Genomic DNA, 16,219 nt, shown 5'->3' on the forward strand with positions numbered 1-16,219 from the left:
TTCAATTCTTTTTTTTTAAAAAGATTTAAAGGAGAATTGAACGATTAATAATTTAGGGAATGCGGTGCCTGGCGGTGGACTAGACTTGAGCGTGGTTCCCACCTCACAGGAGCATGGCTAATGACGAAGTTGTGACGTTAAAACCTCAATCGGAAAACAGTAGCTGAACTTGAAATTCACAAAACAAAATCGAAAAAGGAAAAAAAGCATCCAACACAAGACAAGGTTTAGGAAACAGCTTGAAAAAACCAAACCACTTTCAAAATACCATCCGTTAGTCCAACGCAAACAGCCAACTACCTCTTCCAACTGCCTTTCCCTCTTTCCCAAAAGTCTTTTCATTCTCAAAACCAAGGACATAAAAAAACAGGCCTAAAACCTAAGCAACTTTTTTTTTTATATGTCCGAAAAGAGTCTACGACGACGGCTTCCAAGATGCCGGCGACCAAGGCTCCCGTACCCATCACCAACCCCAAGGCTTCGTACGCCTCCTCCACATCGGCGATTGGCTAAAAGGTCGTCGAACCATGGTAGGATTCTGAAGCGATGTGCGTCAGAGCCGTGTCTTTGGAGCAGTGTTGGTCATGAAGATCAGCAAATTAGAAGTTCTTTCGTGGGTTCTGAAGGGGAAAGGGCACCTTTGTTTAGGCCTCAAACTTTTGCTGACGTCTTTTCTTCTTCTCCTTCTTTGTTGGGTTTTGGTTCTCCTTCTTCTTCTCCAAAGCAGGGTTTTGAGGTATGCTCATTGGTCAAACTTGATCCCATGTTTTCTTTACAGTAATTTCTTTCTATGGGTTAAAAATTGCAAAATTATATATATTTTCAATTTTTTTAAGCCCAAAAATTTTCCCAGAGTCAATTAATCAATTAGATTCAAATCCAATAAGCTAATTTAGATATTATAGCTTGTGATTGCTTGCTTGACAAGCAGCAATTGTCTACAAACTCTGAAGAAGTCTTCAATTGTATGTGAAGGTTGGGATGCAGGGATACAACAAAGATGCTAAGGTTGTGATCAATGTATCAGTAGAAGGAAGTCCCGGACCAGTCCGGACCATGGTCAAATTGGGGTCCAGTGTCGAAGATACTATAAAGCTTGTTGCAGACAAGTATGTTGAAGAAGGGAGAACTCCTAAGCTTGATTGCAATTCGGGATTGGAATTGCATTATTCCTATTTTAGCCTTCAGAGTAAGTGGTTTCAGATAACTGATCATGCATGTTCTTCAATCCTGTTACCTGCTGTTTTTCTATTTGATTTCTATCTTTGGTTGCACCCATTTTATATGGTTTCAATGTTTTTGGTTGAGTAGGTTTGGATAAATCACAGTTAATTGGGGATGCTGGTAGCAGGAGCTTCTATCTTAGAAAGAATAGCAGTGGCCATAGCAGTAATGGAGCATCTAATTCTTTTGTTTCAGAAATTGCTCCAGCAAGTGCCAACTCTCCTCCAGCCGTTCCACCTCCAACATATTTGCTTCCAGCTTTCATAGCTCGAAAACTAAGCAAAATCGTCAGAAGAACGCGTAGGCTCTGGAAGGTCTTGGTTTGCTTGAGATGATATGGATAGCCAGGAATTCCAGGATCATAACATTGTTAGAGTAAGACAAACTATTATCATGCTGCTCTAACAACTGTAATCACAGTGATACGTAATTCCCTTTTCTCATTTTTTTGATTGCTTTCTCCCATTATTATCGGGATTGCCCTTCTATTATTTACCATCATTTTTATCATGCAAATTGTAAATACTACTTTTTAATACTAAAAACTGAAAAAGAAAAAAAAGGATGTGAAATTATTCTACTTTCTATTTTAAGTTTTAATTCTTGCTTCTTATAACATGATTTGAATCCCAAGCTTCTATGTTTTTGTAAAGGCAACAATATTGTTCCAACTCAGCAGTTTTGTTGCATAATCTGAAAAAAAAAAAGAAAGAAGCTGCAGTAGCAGGGGAAGCAAAGAGGCCTGATAGAAGGCTGCTTCATCTTTGTTTCAAAAATATATATATTTTTTACTAAAATTTCAAATTATTTGAATCATTAAAACAGTTCACTGTAATTTGATATTAAAGGAACATGAAAGAAAAGTAAAGTTGCAGGAAAAACCATAGCAATCAATCAAAAATTTGACAAATAATGTTTTTTAAATTGGCTTTGTCACAATCCATTGAACCAGAATCATGCATCATGGTACAATATATATTATATCGTATCCCACAAGATAAATGGTGCTGAAGAAATATTCTGCTTCTTTGCAATTAAAATGTTACACGCAAGAGTGAGCGTGCGTTGAAAAAAACAAGCATTTTATCATTTTCGTCGGCAAAGTTCAGATGGTTCTTTTCGTGTGGAATAGTCCATCTTAAACCAGCATAGAAACAGTAGCCTAACACTTGAATGTAAAAGCAAAGGATTTAATTGGGAAAGCTCGAGGTTTGGTTAGGTTGTCATTCTCCTAGGAAAAGGTAATTGCCAATAGGCAGGAAGCCAATAAGAGAGAACAGCCTCCTTCCTTGGACGCTAGAACACCATTAGGCTTTTTGCCTACCATCAATGTGCCTAATTGGCTTAACTTTGGCTCAATGATTTTAATATATGTATATCGTATGGGTGGACGTCATAATCAAAAGAATGCATCAAATTTCGTACCAAAACAGCACTTTCTTTTGGATTTGTCTATTATTCGTATAATTACTGTAAACCCCATTTTCGAGAATGGATTTATCCGTTAGAATGCTCAAGTTGAGCCATTATTTATTTGTTATTTAGAAGCTAGGCCCATTTGTACAGCTGAACCAATATTTGGGAATAGCTAGCTCGCCATCTCATGATACAAACATAAGAATCCAATAACTTATTATTGCTTATTATTGATCCGTAGCTGTCAGCATAATTAGGAGGTTCATAGGAGTATTTGGATTCGTAGCTGTCAGCTCAAGAACTAATCTCATTTTTATTATTATTTTCAATCTCAATCAATTTCATCGTCTAATGGAAGGGATTGGCCAGTAGAAGAACAATACCCCCTTTGCAGATCATGATAGAACTCAAACCAACTTCACTGCTGACTGAGGCGTGTCTAGCCATTCAATGAAAATAAGGCATGGAGGCCGAGAGTACTTCAAGTCAGCCAAATTTAGAAAGAAAAAGATACAAATAAATTGGCATTAGCAACATCTTTCTCTTTAGTCTTTTCCCATAAAAAAGAAAGATAAAAAAAAAGATGATTTTCCTTTGTATGAAGAATACCTTTCTTGCTTTGATTTAAAGAGAAAATGCCAAGGAATATATATCTTTCTTTTCAGTAAAAACAAAATCAATTCCCATGTTTTTCATAAAACAATTGGTCAAAATCATTAATCTCTATAGTTTTTTTTCTTTTGATGATTTGGGTAATAAAAAAAAACCAATTACACAAATTTATTTACTTTTTAAAATTAAAAATTTTTTAATTTTCACAACAAGTTATATTATAGCAATACTAAATATTACTCAAAGTAAAACAGTGAAAAAGGTTAAAAAGGGTTAAAAAATCTTAAGTCTTTCGAGTCTTAAACTCAAATGGTAGTACTTTCCCTGACTACTTTTGGTCGGATGTTTCAGGCGTTTCAGAAGTCAGAGCAACAAGCCAACACAACCTTTCCTCATCGTGTCTTCCTGGTACTATCAGAGACAGGGAAAACCCGTGCGCATTTCTCACCAGGCACAGCTAAATCCTGTCCCGGGCTTCATCCTCTTATCGTTAAAGCAAAAATTCAAGGAAGAAATAAGGAAAAGAGAAGAGATAGGAAGAGGGGGAGAGAAAGAGAGTCATGGGAGAACTCTTCATATGGCTTATTTCTTTTTTCATCCTCATTGCCCTTCTCGTTCTCCTTGTTTACCAGGTCAATTCCCTTTTAAACCCTATAGTCTTTGTTTTCCTTTGTTTTTTCTTTTCTGGGTCTGCTTGTCATTTTGTTTATATCCCTTCTTTTTTGTCCGAATTATGTTATGCTTTGCTATTAGCTTGGCAGTTAATGATTATTTAGTTGCAAGAAAATCACTTAATAAATGCAAATTTTTGCTGTCTTTGTGTTGAGAAAAGGAGAGAAGAAATAGTATTTTCGGATTGCATTTATCAGGCTGTGTTGAATTTTGTTGTAAAAAAGGTGTATGGGAAGTGGTATTGATATTTTTATGAATTATCAGAGAAGAGTCTGAGTTGAAGTCCTGATTCCTGGAATAGTCATCCCATTGCCCTTTGATTTGGAGAACCAATTGGGGACTTGGTTTTGGATTTTAAACATAACAAGAAGTTTAACAAAATAAATTTATGTGGCGCTTTGCTCATTTGTGATGTTATTGTTCATCTATAGATTGTTCTGGTTATATGAGAATGGGAAATGGAATTTAACAGCTAGATATTATTGCTGCAGCTCATGTGCTTGGCTGATTTAGAGTTTGATTACATCAATCCTTACGACTCTTCATCACGGATAAACAATGTGGTCTTGCCGGAATTTTTCCTGCAAGGATTTTTATGTTTATTCTATCTATTAACGGGGCATTGGGTCATGTCACTGTTATGTGCTCCATATTTATACTACAATGGTAGACTGTAAGTTTTTCTCTCATCTTCTTATTATACTTTTTATTATGAGTGGTCTATTTTGAGAAAAATGTCAGATGATAGTTTTCACTAGCTTTGATTCACGGTAATTTTCAAATTTCTTCACTGCAATTCCCTCGTATATTTTGAGCATTAAACCCTGTGTCCAGTAGGATTAATCCCCTGTCTGTTTGATGATTCTATTTAGTTCCAAGAACTTGTTGGATAATGTGACTGATGTATTGTGGGCCTTGTGACTGTTAAGATTTATAACTTCTAACTTGTGCAAAGAAATGCGTTACTGCATAGCTAATAACTTAATATAGGAGCATTGTAACTTTATGACAATGGAAATTTTATTATATACCCATACTTTTGCGGGACCTCATTGTATTGAGTATGAGTGTTAATAAATAGCTTATTGTTTGTGTTGTTTACTTAGGGTACCTTTTGCCACTCTTAGGTTAGAGACACATGCTATGAAGCAGCTAATTGCAAAGAAAATTGGGATATATCTTATGAGTGTAATATTTATCGCAATGTTATATCAATAGATGGAAACAATAGAATGCCTTTATGAGGGAGAAAAGAATAGAAGAGAGGGAAGAAGGGGATTGATTGGCAGGCATAATAATGACTTTTTGTTTAATTTCCTAACAAACAATTATCAGGTGTCCCAACTAATATTATCTAATTATCTATCTCTTCTGCCAAGTTAGATGGATTTAAGAATTGCATTATGGTTAAATTTAGCTTTATTTCCTCTCTAGCTATTGTAGATTGCATGCAACAGTCTTGGCATATTGCATAACTGTAGTTATTTGTTTGCGGTAAACTAAGTTGCTTTTTATAATATTGATCATGGATCATAGAATAGAGACTCTTAGAGCATATGGAATTTACTTGTTTCCTTGTTGGGAAAAAAATAGTTTATTGCTGTTAAGGTTTATAATTTGCTGAGTGCTGTTGAAGTTGTATATGCTTTGGGCTGTTTTCCTAACTTTCTCGTGCTATCAGTTACACACGAAAACAGCACCTGATGGATGTCACAGAGATATTTAACTTACTTCACTGGGAGAAGAAGCAGCGCCTTTTTAAACTTGCCTACCTTGTTGTTCTCCTCTTTTTCTCCATATTCTGGTAATATTTTTTTGGACAATACACGGGTTGCTCCCTTTAAACATGTTGCTTTTTTAGTGTCTGCTAACATGGGAACTTATGTATATTTGTTAGGATTATCTGGTCTACGTTAGAAGATGTAGATGATGATTAAAGGCAGATGGCAGCTTTCTTAACTTGAAGTATTTGCTGCTCTAAGCTGCTGCCAAGCATCATCCAGAGTTCTTTTTTTCTATCTTATTTCAGCTTCTGTCGTAACTGATATAGCATAAATTCCAAGGTTGTATGATTGTGAGAATTTCAGTTGATTTTAGTTGAATATATATTTTCCAGGCATCTGGTGTTTGTTTTTTAGGCATTGAGTTTACCTCGTGCTTGGATTTGCTCAAACTATGAGCTTTTTTTTATTCCTAATCTAACAAGGAAAAATCTTGCATTTCTTTTTTTTTTTTTTAATATTATATATATATTAGTTGCTTTTTGCCTTTTACTTTTCTTCCTTAAGAATTGAACTGGAAATACTTGAACTTGGATTGTCATTGATTGTCATTGTTGGATCTTTATTTCTTACAAATAAAAATTCTTTGACTTTGACTGTCTTTCACTTCGGGGATTTTTTTGGATACTGGAAAAGGGTTTCATCACTTGCTAAAGCGAGAATGTAACAAGTTTCTTTTACATTTACTGTGAAGTTTGATATTTTATCAGGATTATCTCGACAATTGATCGAAAAATCTGCTGAATTATCAATGCAACAGAGTATAGATTGAAATGAAACTGTGAAAGGGTGAAACACTTGGATATTTCAGTATTTTTGGTTTGATAAAAGAACCATCCAATAGGGCAAGCATATTTAGGACCTTATTACTTGTTAGGAACTTCGGAGTTGAGAAGCAAATCCAAGTGTTCTGAATTAATCAGCCTGGTCTATTAGATGTTAGAATGTAGGCTAAAGAGCTTCTTAAATAACCGGCTAATTATCAAACAGGCGAAACAAATTCATGCTCAAATCATTATTACCAGTCTTAACAACCTCCAGCCCCTCTTGCTTCATCAGTTCCTTCTGTCAACTAACAACTGCTCTATAAGACAAAGTGTTTTCCTATATGTGCAAGAAATCCTTTACATTTTGCAAAAGCCAGATGTTTTTTCGTGGGGTTCACAGAAAGGTTTTTATCCCAGCATGGGCAGTTTGAACAATCTATTTCTCTTTATGTTAAAATGCAGAAGCTAGGATTGTACACAAACACACATGCCATGTCATCTGCTTTAAGAGCATTTGCTAGGACTGAGTGTAAAACGATTGGATTTTGATCCATGCTCAGGTTCACAGATATGGGGTTTGCAACTGTCTTTTTGTGCAAACAGCTCTTTTGGATTTGTATATGAAACTGGGTGATACGCATACTGCAAAAAGGGTTTTTCATGAGATGCCTGAGAAAAATGTGGTCTCATGGAATTCGATTTTATCTGGGTATTTGAAAGCTGGGAATTTAGGAGAGGCTCAAAGGGGTTTTTATGAGATTTCAAAGAAAGATGTTTTATCTTGGAATGCAATTCTATCAGGATATGCAAAAATGGGAAATATGGATTGGGCGCTTTCACTTTTTCGGCAGATGCCTGAGAAAAACTCGGCTTCTTGGAATATTATGGTTACTGGTTATGTGGGGAAATAGAATCAGCTTGGAGTTTTTTTTTTTTTTTTGACATGTTACATAAAAGAAATTAGGGTAAATTATATAAATATATCTTCAGGTTTAATCTTGAAATTTAAAAAGTAATATTTAACTACTCTGAGTTGTGTATTTGTAATATTCCATTAGTTTTCTTTAATGTTATTTACGTATAATCAATAAATCTTAACTCTTTCCTTATTTTTTTTTTATTTCTCGTATTCAAAATTTTCATAAAAAAAAAAAGTTGGAAGCATGAATTTTTCACAATCTTTAGCAAGTGGGGATCAAATGGTGAAAAAATATATTATTATGGTGTGGAATCACCTATAAGAACATCTAGAACAAAAAATCATCGTGGACGAAAATTTTATGGTTGTTGCAAATTTGAGGTGAGATGAACTTCATTTAATTTTGAAATAACTTGTTCATTGAAATAATGTATTTAATCTTATATTTTTTGTTAGGAAAGTCAAAAATGTGATTTTTTCCTGTGGGTGAATGAAATGTTTTGTGTTTTTTTGTAAACGAGAGATAGTTAAATTGGAAGAAATAATAAAAAAAATAAAATATGAGATTTTCAAGTTAAATTAAAAAAAAGCAAGAATTATTTGAAGAATTGGTTTTAGTTTCAGAAAAAATAAATGAGTTTGCAAGAAGAATTAGTTAAAGCAAAAAAAAAAAAATGAAGCTAAAATTAAAGGAAGAACTTGTTGACACTTAGAATAAAGGAAAAAATTAGGTGTTTTTAATTTGATAAAGTGTTCTAATTTTGTTTATGGTAATTTTATATGATCACTTTAATCCAAGAAGTTGTAGAAACCAATTTTTGGAATTGAAGAGTTGAAATTCCAATGTTGATATTAATAGGAATGAGTTAATGCTTTATGTGTACCAAGTGTTCGTGGAAATGACTCAATGAACTTTGTGATTAATATATACAGTTTTCTTCTATTATAGCTATGTTAAATCATTTCTTCTATAATAACTATGTTATTTGATTTACAACACAACTAGTAAACCTGTAAAAAGCTCAACTACCACATTTTCTAGCACCTAATAACCATATATCGATAATCAACATTGTTTGGTTAAGAAACATAGCAAAGAACATGAAGGCTTTCAATTCATATTTGTATGAGAAACAAGTTATTTTTTTAACAGAGTAACATTGGTCATAATAAAACCTGTAAAGATATTGGCTATAAAAAAAAAAGACTATACCTTAAAATGGTTCATTCATATTCAACCTAAAAAGAATTATACCAACAATAGGCTTTCATACAAAAATAACTATACCCTAAACTAGTTCCTAACTTCTACCTAACAATAACTATACATCAACATACATCATCAGAATAGCATTACAAACCATTCCCAGATTACACCTAAACTCTTTGGCTACCAGTTGCTTGGCTTTTAAATTTTTTGTTGCTAGTTTTTTTATTTCTGCCAGCAGTGTCATTGCCAACTAGTTGGTTACCAGATGCATGGTTACCAGCAGCTACCACATTTTTAGCATGAAACATTTTCATCAATAATCCATTCTAACATGCTCAGTATATGCAAATCCCTAGCTTGTAAGATGTAAGTATTAAATGACTTACTAAGATTATTAACCAACAAATCACTCTTAGTTCTTATGCTAAAATGAAACCTTACCCACTTAGATAGGTTCAATCTATTTACCTAAGCACAAGCCTAACTTGTTTTATCAAATCCTTTAAGATACAACATGGTTTTTTCCCATTCTTTAACTGACTCAACATTTATTGCTTTCCACAAAGCTTGTTTATACTCTTTCCCCTTTGAACTATTCGTTGACATTTGTGTAAAAGTACCTCAAATAGAACCTATGCTCGACTTCAGGGTATATTTATTGAAATGTTTGCTTTAATCCCTACCAAATAAAAAGAAAATAAAATATATATTGTTAGAAATCAGAACATAAAAGATATTAGATAAATAGAGAACTAACAAGAAATTTCATACCTTCTGTTGATTTGACATGAATTCTAATTTTAGTTCATGAAAATTGCCAACTTTTTCATGTAATAGATTAAGAAACCAATACCATTTTTTTTTATTCTCTTGTTCAATTACTACATAACAAAATGGGAAAAAATTTTCATTTCCATCTTGAGCAACAACACTGAGTAATTGTCCTCCAAAATGACATTTCAAATGATAGCCATCCAGTCGTGTCAGCCTTCACATCCATTAGTAAATCTCTTATTTTATGTATCAAACATAATAAAAATCCTTTCAAATCTAGGAATAAAATATTTGGAAACACCAATTTCATAATCAAAATTTTGAGATTCCAATTTCATCAATGCAGAGTGTAAACACCCATTTTGGTTCGGGTCTAATTAGGCCCATTTTGATCCGAACTCAACTAGACCCATTTTGATCCAGGCCCAATTAGGCCATCTTCATCTAGGCCCAACTAGGCCTATTTTGGTCAGGTCTATTATGGCCCATTTTGTCTAAGTAGATGCTTTCATTATCATTATTATTATTATTATTACTATTTTTATTTTTTATTATTATTATCTTTATTTTTATTTTTTTGTTTCCTTTTCTGTTCTTTTTTTTTCCTTTTCTTTTGATTCAACCTGTACGAGAAAATTAGGATCGAAATCCTCTTGGTCAACACAAAATCAAATTAATACAACTGCTAAAATTTTAGCCCCAAAATCTCATCTGGACAGAATTGAATCCTAAGAATCAAGTATGGGATTGATTCTGTCTATTTTCTGAATTGATCTTAAGCTGCCTATAAATTGGACTAATTCTACAGAACAATAACACACGGAGAGACACAGAAAAACAAAGTGAAAATCATAAGTTTGGGAAATTTTCGGGCAGAAAGGGTTCTGAAATTTGATCTTGGGATTTTGAGGTTAATTTTTGGTTCTATGAGTGAATTCAGGTTTATGAAGGTGAATTTAGGATTGTAGAAGGTTTGGGGAAGTCTTAGGATGATCTAGGAATTTTTTTGAATTTTTTAGATTTTTTTGGGTTTTTTTGGGTTTTCTGAAGAATTTTAAATTTTTCGATGAAATTTTTTGGCGAATGTTGAAGTTTCCAACGAGATTCCGATGAGATTTTTAGAATTCGACAGGTTTTCCAAAAATTGGTGGGTTTTTCTAGTTTTTGGTTGAATTTTTAGGTGAAGTTTTTAGAAACCGACAGGATTTTTGGTTTTTAGTTAAACTTTTCGGTAGACTTTTTAAAGAGAGGTAAGAGGTTCTGGGATGTAGAGAGAGAAAGGCTATGGAGTTCTAAGGAAAAAATGTTGAAGGATGCCTTATATACCGCCTCTACATGATGTCGTTTTGGTCGCCTAAGATCTGTGCGTTGACCCGAAGACCGGTGTGCCAACCCGCGTCTTAACCTGACCCGATCGCAGGTTTTTGTTTTCTATTTTTATTTTATTTTATTTCTAACCCATTTTTTACTTTATTTTATTATTTTCTTTAAAAAAAAACAAAGGAACAAAAAAAATAAAAAAAATTACTTCTGCCACTGATATCTTTTTTTAAAAAATATATTTTAAAAAAAATTTCAAATTTTTTTTTTGAAAATAATGTTTTCAAAATAATAAATAAATGAATAAAAATTTTGAAAAGTTTTACTATTCTAATAAAATTCATAAATTATCTGGTAAATTATAAAAATGAGCAAGACTTAGATAATTCAAAATCAAATTGGTGCCATCTCTTGGATGGGCATTTTGGGGGTGCTATAACATTTCATATGCGTAATCTACTTTCGAACCTAACATCTATTTTACAAACCAAATTCAATCAGATGACCAATCACACCTAATTAAAAAAGATTGGTGGTGACTCATTTTCATTCTAAGTCTAGCGGTATGTCAACGGATCTATACGTTATAACAGCTTAGTGACTCCGCTGGAGACATATTAGAGAGTCAAGCTAGTAAAGATTTCTTATTATCTAAGCCTTGTCTAATAAACTTAAAATTACCTTTTTTCATTGCTTATATCTATTTTATTATTATTTATTTGTCAGCCTTATTATTTAGTATTTATATTTACCTAAATATCTGCTTATTATATCTATCATTCATTTACATATGCATAACATAAGTCCTCCACCCGGACTCTACCTTTAGAAGGAAGTGAAGTACCTATGCCCTCGTGAGATTTCATGTCTCTGCATGGGCCTGCGAAACACTTCAACTCAGATTGAACCCTTTTCGCTTAAAACCTATTATGGGTGATGATTGAGGTGCCTTACTAGTTTGTAATGGACCATGATGTAGGGAACAATTTGAGAACCTTTTAGAAATGGCCCAAACCACATATAGTTGACTTTAGAAGCTCAACTGTAGATAGAGCCTTATTTTCTCACCTTCTGTAGATAATCCAAAATTCTAGATCATGCTGTTATCTTAACTGTTATGTTTTCCCTATATTTTATTGAAACGACTAACTAATTTCTTTGTCTTTTATTTTTTTTTTGCACACATTCATGAACATGTTCATAGATTGCATAGTATTCTTGGCCCAAAGCTATTTTAACAAAAATCCTTATGGATTTCACAGAACGTCAGGTTTGTGCCTCATCTATGCTGTTCAAATGTGATTCTTTCATAGAGGTGAAGATCAAATTAGAAAAGAGACAGCTAGAAGAAATAGATTGTTTACCACCTAGTCATGTCCTTACAATATCAGGAGAAGTCCACCTACTCTTTAAATATAATAACTTGAAAAGCCTATCAGACACATGAAATGATATGACCCCTTTAAGGCATAAGGCTTTTTGTGAAAAGTTTGGACATATAGCATATCTTTTGTTAGTGGAGGTTGACTACTCACTCATCAGGATGATGGTACAATTTTGAGATCTGTCGGTGTTTCATCTTTAATGAGGTTGATCTAATACCAACAATTTAAGAGTACTCAACTCTGGTAGGTATGCATTTATTATATCCAGACAGAATATACATGAAGAAACATAAATTAAGGAGTCACATGAAGTTGAGTCAGATGCTAGGGGTGGGAAAAGAGATTATAGATTCATACATTCGAAAGAAAGGTGATCACAAAGGTATTCTATGGGGGGTCCTCCAGGATTTCATTATCAAGTATCCAGATAATGATCAGGGAATGAATGCATTTGCTCTGACCATATATGGGTTTATCATTTTTCCCAAGGTCTTGAGACACATTGAGATAGAAATAGTGGATCTATTTGAGCAAATTAAAAGAGGTTGTAACCCTTCATCAGTTATCTTGGCAAAAACTATCAAATTTTTAAATTTCTAGAGGCAGATAGACAAAACACATTTCATGGGCTGTTTACCTTTATTGTATGTATGGATGAAAAACCATTTTGAATGCAAGAAAAGTGTTTTTACCAAACTTTATCTCTATATTCAGAGTCCGATTAAGGAATTCTATTAGAGTACTTAGCCAGAGGCAAAAACTCAAAAAAAGTGAAAATATCTGCTACCAAGGCTCACAACTAGTCAGGTAAAATAGTTAGATCCATGGATGGGTAGAGAACCTATGCTATACCAATGTAGAGATGAGATAGGAGTCCCACTTCTAGGCCTATGGGGGTTAACAAGTTACGCCCTATTAATGGTAAAGAGGCAGCATATAGCTGAACAGTTTATTCCTATGACCCGTAAGCTCGACTAGTTCAACTACTCATATGGGGAATTTAAAACCTTCTAAAAGATTGATAATATGATTAAAGCCTAGAAGAAGCCCCAGAAAGTAAGCCCAGGGCCATTCACTGATCGAGTTACTCAAGGGTATTTGATTTGGAAAAATAAAAGAGGTTAGAATATTGCACTTGGGCCTCAAGATCGTCACTTATCAGTGGGTCAAAAGTCTAATAAAAATCTTTCAAATTTAGAGCATGAGATGGAAAAGAAGAAAGATAAGAGGTTTTGAAGCTACAGAAAGAAAAGGACTAATGGCAAAACAAAGCAAAAAAATTAGAAGTTCAAGACTACAAAATTTTTAAAGAATACAGCAAGGCCCAAAAAGTTATTAGAGAAGGGACAATACCCTAAAAGAGCTGAAAGAGTTACAACATGAGCATAAGAGGTGGTGCATACAGGTACAAGCTAAAAAAATAAACAATATGGAGTTGGCTCGTGAAAATAAAGAGTTGAAAGAATAGTGCGACCACATAAAAAATACTTTCATAGAGGTTAAGCAGGGGAACCAATGGCTTTCAGGTCACATTCTGACTTTGACATCAAAATTGAGTAAACAAAAAAATTATGTCAGGTTCCTTATAAAAGTGCATAGAGAATTATCTTATCAAGTGTGGTACGATAAAAGAGAAGGGTTAGAAAGACAAAGACACATAGAACACCTCACTGCTCAGATAGGCAAGGCTATGATCCAAGCAGGTGAAATGGCAGAAAAGGCTGAGGCACTAAAAGCTTTGATTACACCAGCAAGAAAGCATAAGAAGAAACTGTTGAACTTCATTAAGGAAGCTAAAGACCGATCGGTATGAGCAAGTTAGGCATTTTTATAGAGGAACAATATTAGGGTTGATGTAAAACAGACTTATGTGGAATAAATGAAAGTTTCTTTTTATTGGATTCCTTTTAAGGGGCAAATATTTTCTTTTCAATTCCATGCATTGCATTACATTCACTCGTGCATTCATTATTATAACATTATTATTGAATCTTTAATTGTGATACTAAGTTGCAAGAATAGCTACTCATCAATACAATACTCAAGCTCGAGCTAGAAAGATAGAACAGGACAATGCAAGTCACTTTGAAAAGATAGAAAAAGCCCAAGAAGCATTAGAAAGAAAGCTGAGCCAAATTCTGGAGGCCTTGAAAAGGATAAATAGGGAAAAATCAGTGGAAAAAAAATACTTCACAATAAGCTACTAATTTTGCATATCTTTTAGGCTTCAACCCACCATAAAATCAAATTGCACCATTATTTCAACCTCAACAAGTACTCTTCTGAAATACAATTACCTAAGAATGACTTATACACCAGGTCATGAGAATGTCCAAAGCTATGATAATCCTATCTTTATAAAAAAAATAGCTGAACCCATTCAACTCCTTATTGCAGATGAGGTAAAGGAGAAGCAAAAGTCACAAGCAACTATACCTTTGAAAAATTCTAAAATTGATCAGGCTATGAACAGGCTTGAAGAAAGACTAAAGGCTATAGAGGGAATAAACTTCTATAGATCCATAGATGCAGTGGAACTTTACCTAGTACCCGATGTGGTAATGCCACCAAAGTTTAAAGTACTAGAGTTTGAGAAGTACAATGGTACTAAATATTCTATCACACATATCATCATGTACTATCGTAAAATGATGGCATATGCTAGTAATAAGAAACTACTTATGTATGTGTTTCAAGATAGTTTAACTGGACCTATGGTAAGATGATACATCCAATTAGATGGGACTTGCATCAAAACATGGAAAAATTTAACCAGATCTTTTATTAACTAATACCGTCATATCATTGACATGGCTCCCGACCATCTTTCCCTATAAACAATGGAAAAAAAGCGTCTGAATCCTTCAAGCAATACACTTAAAGGTGACGAGATGTGACTGCCCAGATATAACCCTTTTTAATAGAAAAAAAATCACAGTGCTGTTTGTGAGCATTCTAAAGTCACCTTATTATAAAAAAATGATAAAAAATGTGACTAAGAATTTTACGAACATAATGATTTCAAGAGAGATCATCGAAAATGCTATCAAGAATGGTAAGCTTGAATGAGGTGAATCTTCTAAAAGAGCACTTAAAAAGAAAAAAAAATGAGACTCAAGCTATGAGTCTTGAAAGATAGTAATTCAAAAGCTACACTCGACCTACTTACCTTACATACCACCATACAATGAATCATACTTTTGCATCTCTTCACCAATAAACCACTCGACCATTTTATCCATTTTCTTCAAGATCCCTTACTCACTCAGCCAGCACCACAAGTAATACCAAAACCAGAGAAAAACCAATCTTTGACCCCATACCCATATGCTACACGGAGCTATATCAAGAGATTTACAAAAACCATTTGATAGCCCCTATCCTTACAAAACAACTTGAACCTCCTTACTTTAAGTGGTATGATTTCAATGTCTATTGCGATAACTATTTCAGGGTGACAAGACATTCTACTAAAAATTGTATTCTTTTTAAACATAAGGTACAAAGTTTGATTAAGAAGGGTTGATAAGCTTTGATACCAGTGAAAGTTCTGCACCTAATGTTAGTGAGAATCCTTTACCCAGTCATATAGTCAATGCTTTAGACATAAGTGAAAAACATGTGAAAAAGAGGGTAGAAGAGCTTAAAATGCCACTTGACCAGCTATATGAAGCCTTATGTAAAGCCAGAATGATATAACTAGTAACTTCATGCACTAATGTGAGAAAACACATCCCAAGTTAAACATGTAAATATCATGGCGAGGTATTGGGTCATTCAATTGATGTTTGCAAATAATTTATGGTGAAGTTCAGAAACTGATAGACTTTCACCAAATAAAATTGTATGAAGAGTTAAGAGCCTTAGAAAATACTAAAGTGGTTATGACAAACAAGTGGGTGCCAAAACTTATCACTATATACTGTAAAGAGAAGTTATAATTAGCTAGAAATAAGTTTATTCCTAAACCAGTAGCCCTCAAAGTTCCACGTCTATTTCTTTATAAAGATAACAAAGTAGTGTTCTAAATTATAAATGTTGGATAACAATTCAAGGACAGTAAAAGGATGTATTAAAAGCTGAAACTACCCATATAACAAGAGTAGGGGGCATAACTAGAAGTGAAAGATATTACACTT

General features: G+C 33.6%; 2 protein-coding genes across 2 annotated transcripts; both read left to right on the forward strand.

Moving 5' to 3' along the window:
• The first annotated feature begins 267 nt into the window (after positions 1 to 267).
• Positions 268 to 1,804, forward strand: LOC111286789 (uncharacterized protein At4g22758-like). The gene is made up of 3 exons (XM_022876998.2): positions 268 to 736; positions 976 to 1,189; positions 1,312 to 1,804. The coding sequence occupies exons 1-3, from the start codon at positions 401 to 403 to the stop codon at positions 1,557 to 1,559; spliced, it is 798 nt and encodes a 265-aa protein (XP_022732733.2). The 5' UTR covers positions 268 to 400; the 3' UTR covers positions 1,560 to 1,804.
• Positions 1,805 to 3,582: 1,778 nt separating this feature from the next.
• LOC111286796 (protein cornichon homolog 3-like) lies at positions 3,583 to 6,061 on the forward strand. Its single transcript, XM_022877008.2, has 4 exons — positions 3,583 to 3,884; positions 4,416 to 4,597; positions 5,606 to 5,728; positions 5,822 to 6,061. Exons 1-4 carry the CDS (start codon positions 3,813 to 3,815, stop codon positions 5,859 to 5,861), a joined length of 417 nt encoding a protein of 138 aa, XP_022732743.1. The 5' UTR covers positions 3,583 to 3,812; the 3' UTR covers positions 5,862 to 6,061.
• Positions 6,062 to 16,219: the final 10,158 nt, after the last annotated feature.

This window comes from Durio zibethinus, chromosome 17 (assembly GCF_047325235.1).
Source record: "Durio zibethinus cultivar Kanyao isolate XHJ-2024 chromosome 17, ASM4732523v1, whole genome shotgun sequence".
In the NCBI taxonomy this organism is placed as follows: domain Eukaryota; kingdom Viridiplantae; phylum Streptophyta; class Magnoliopsida; order Malvales; family Malvaceae; genus Durio; species Durio zibethinus.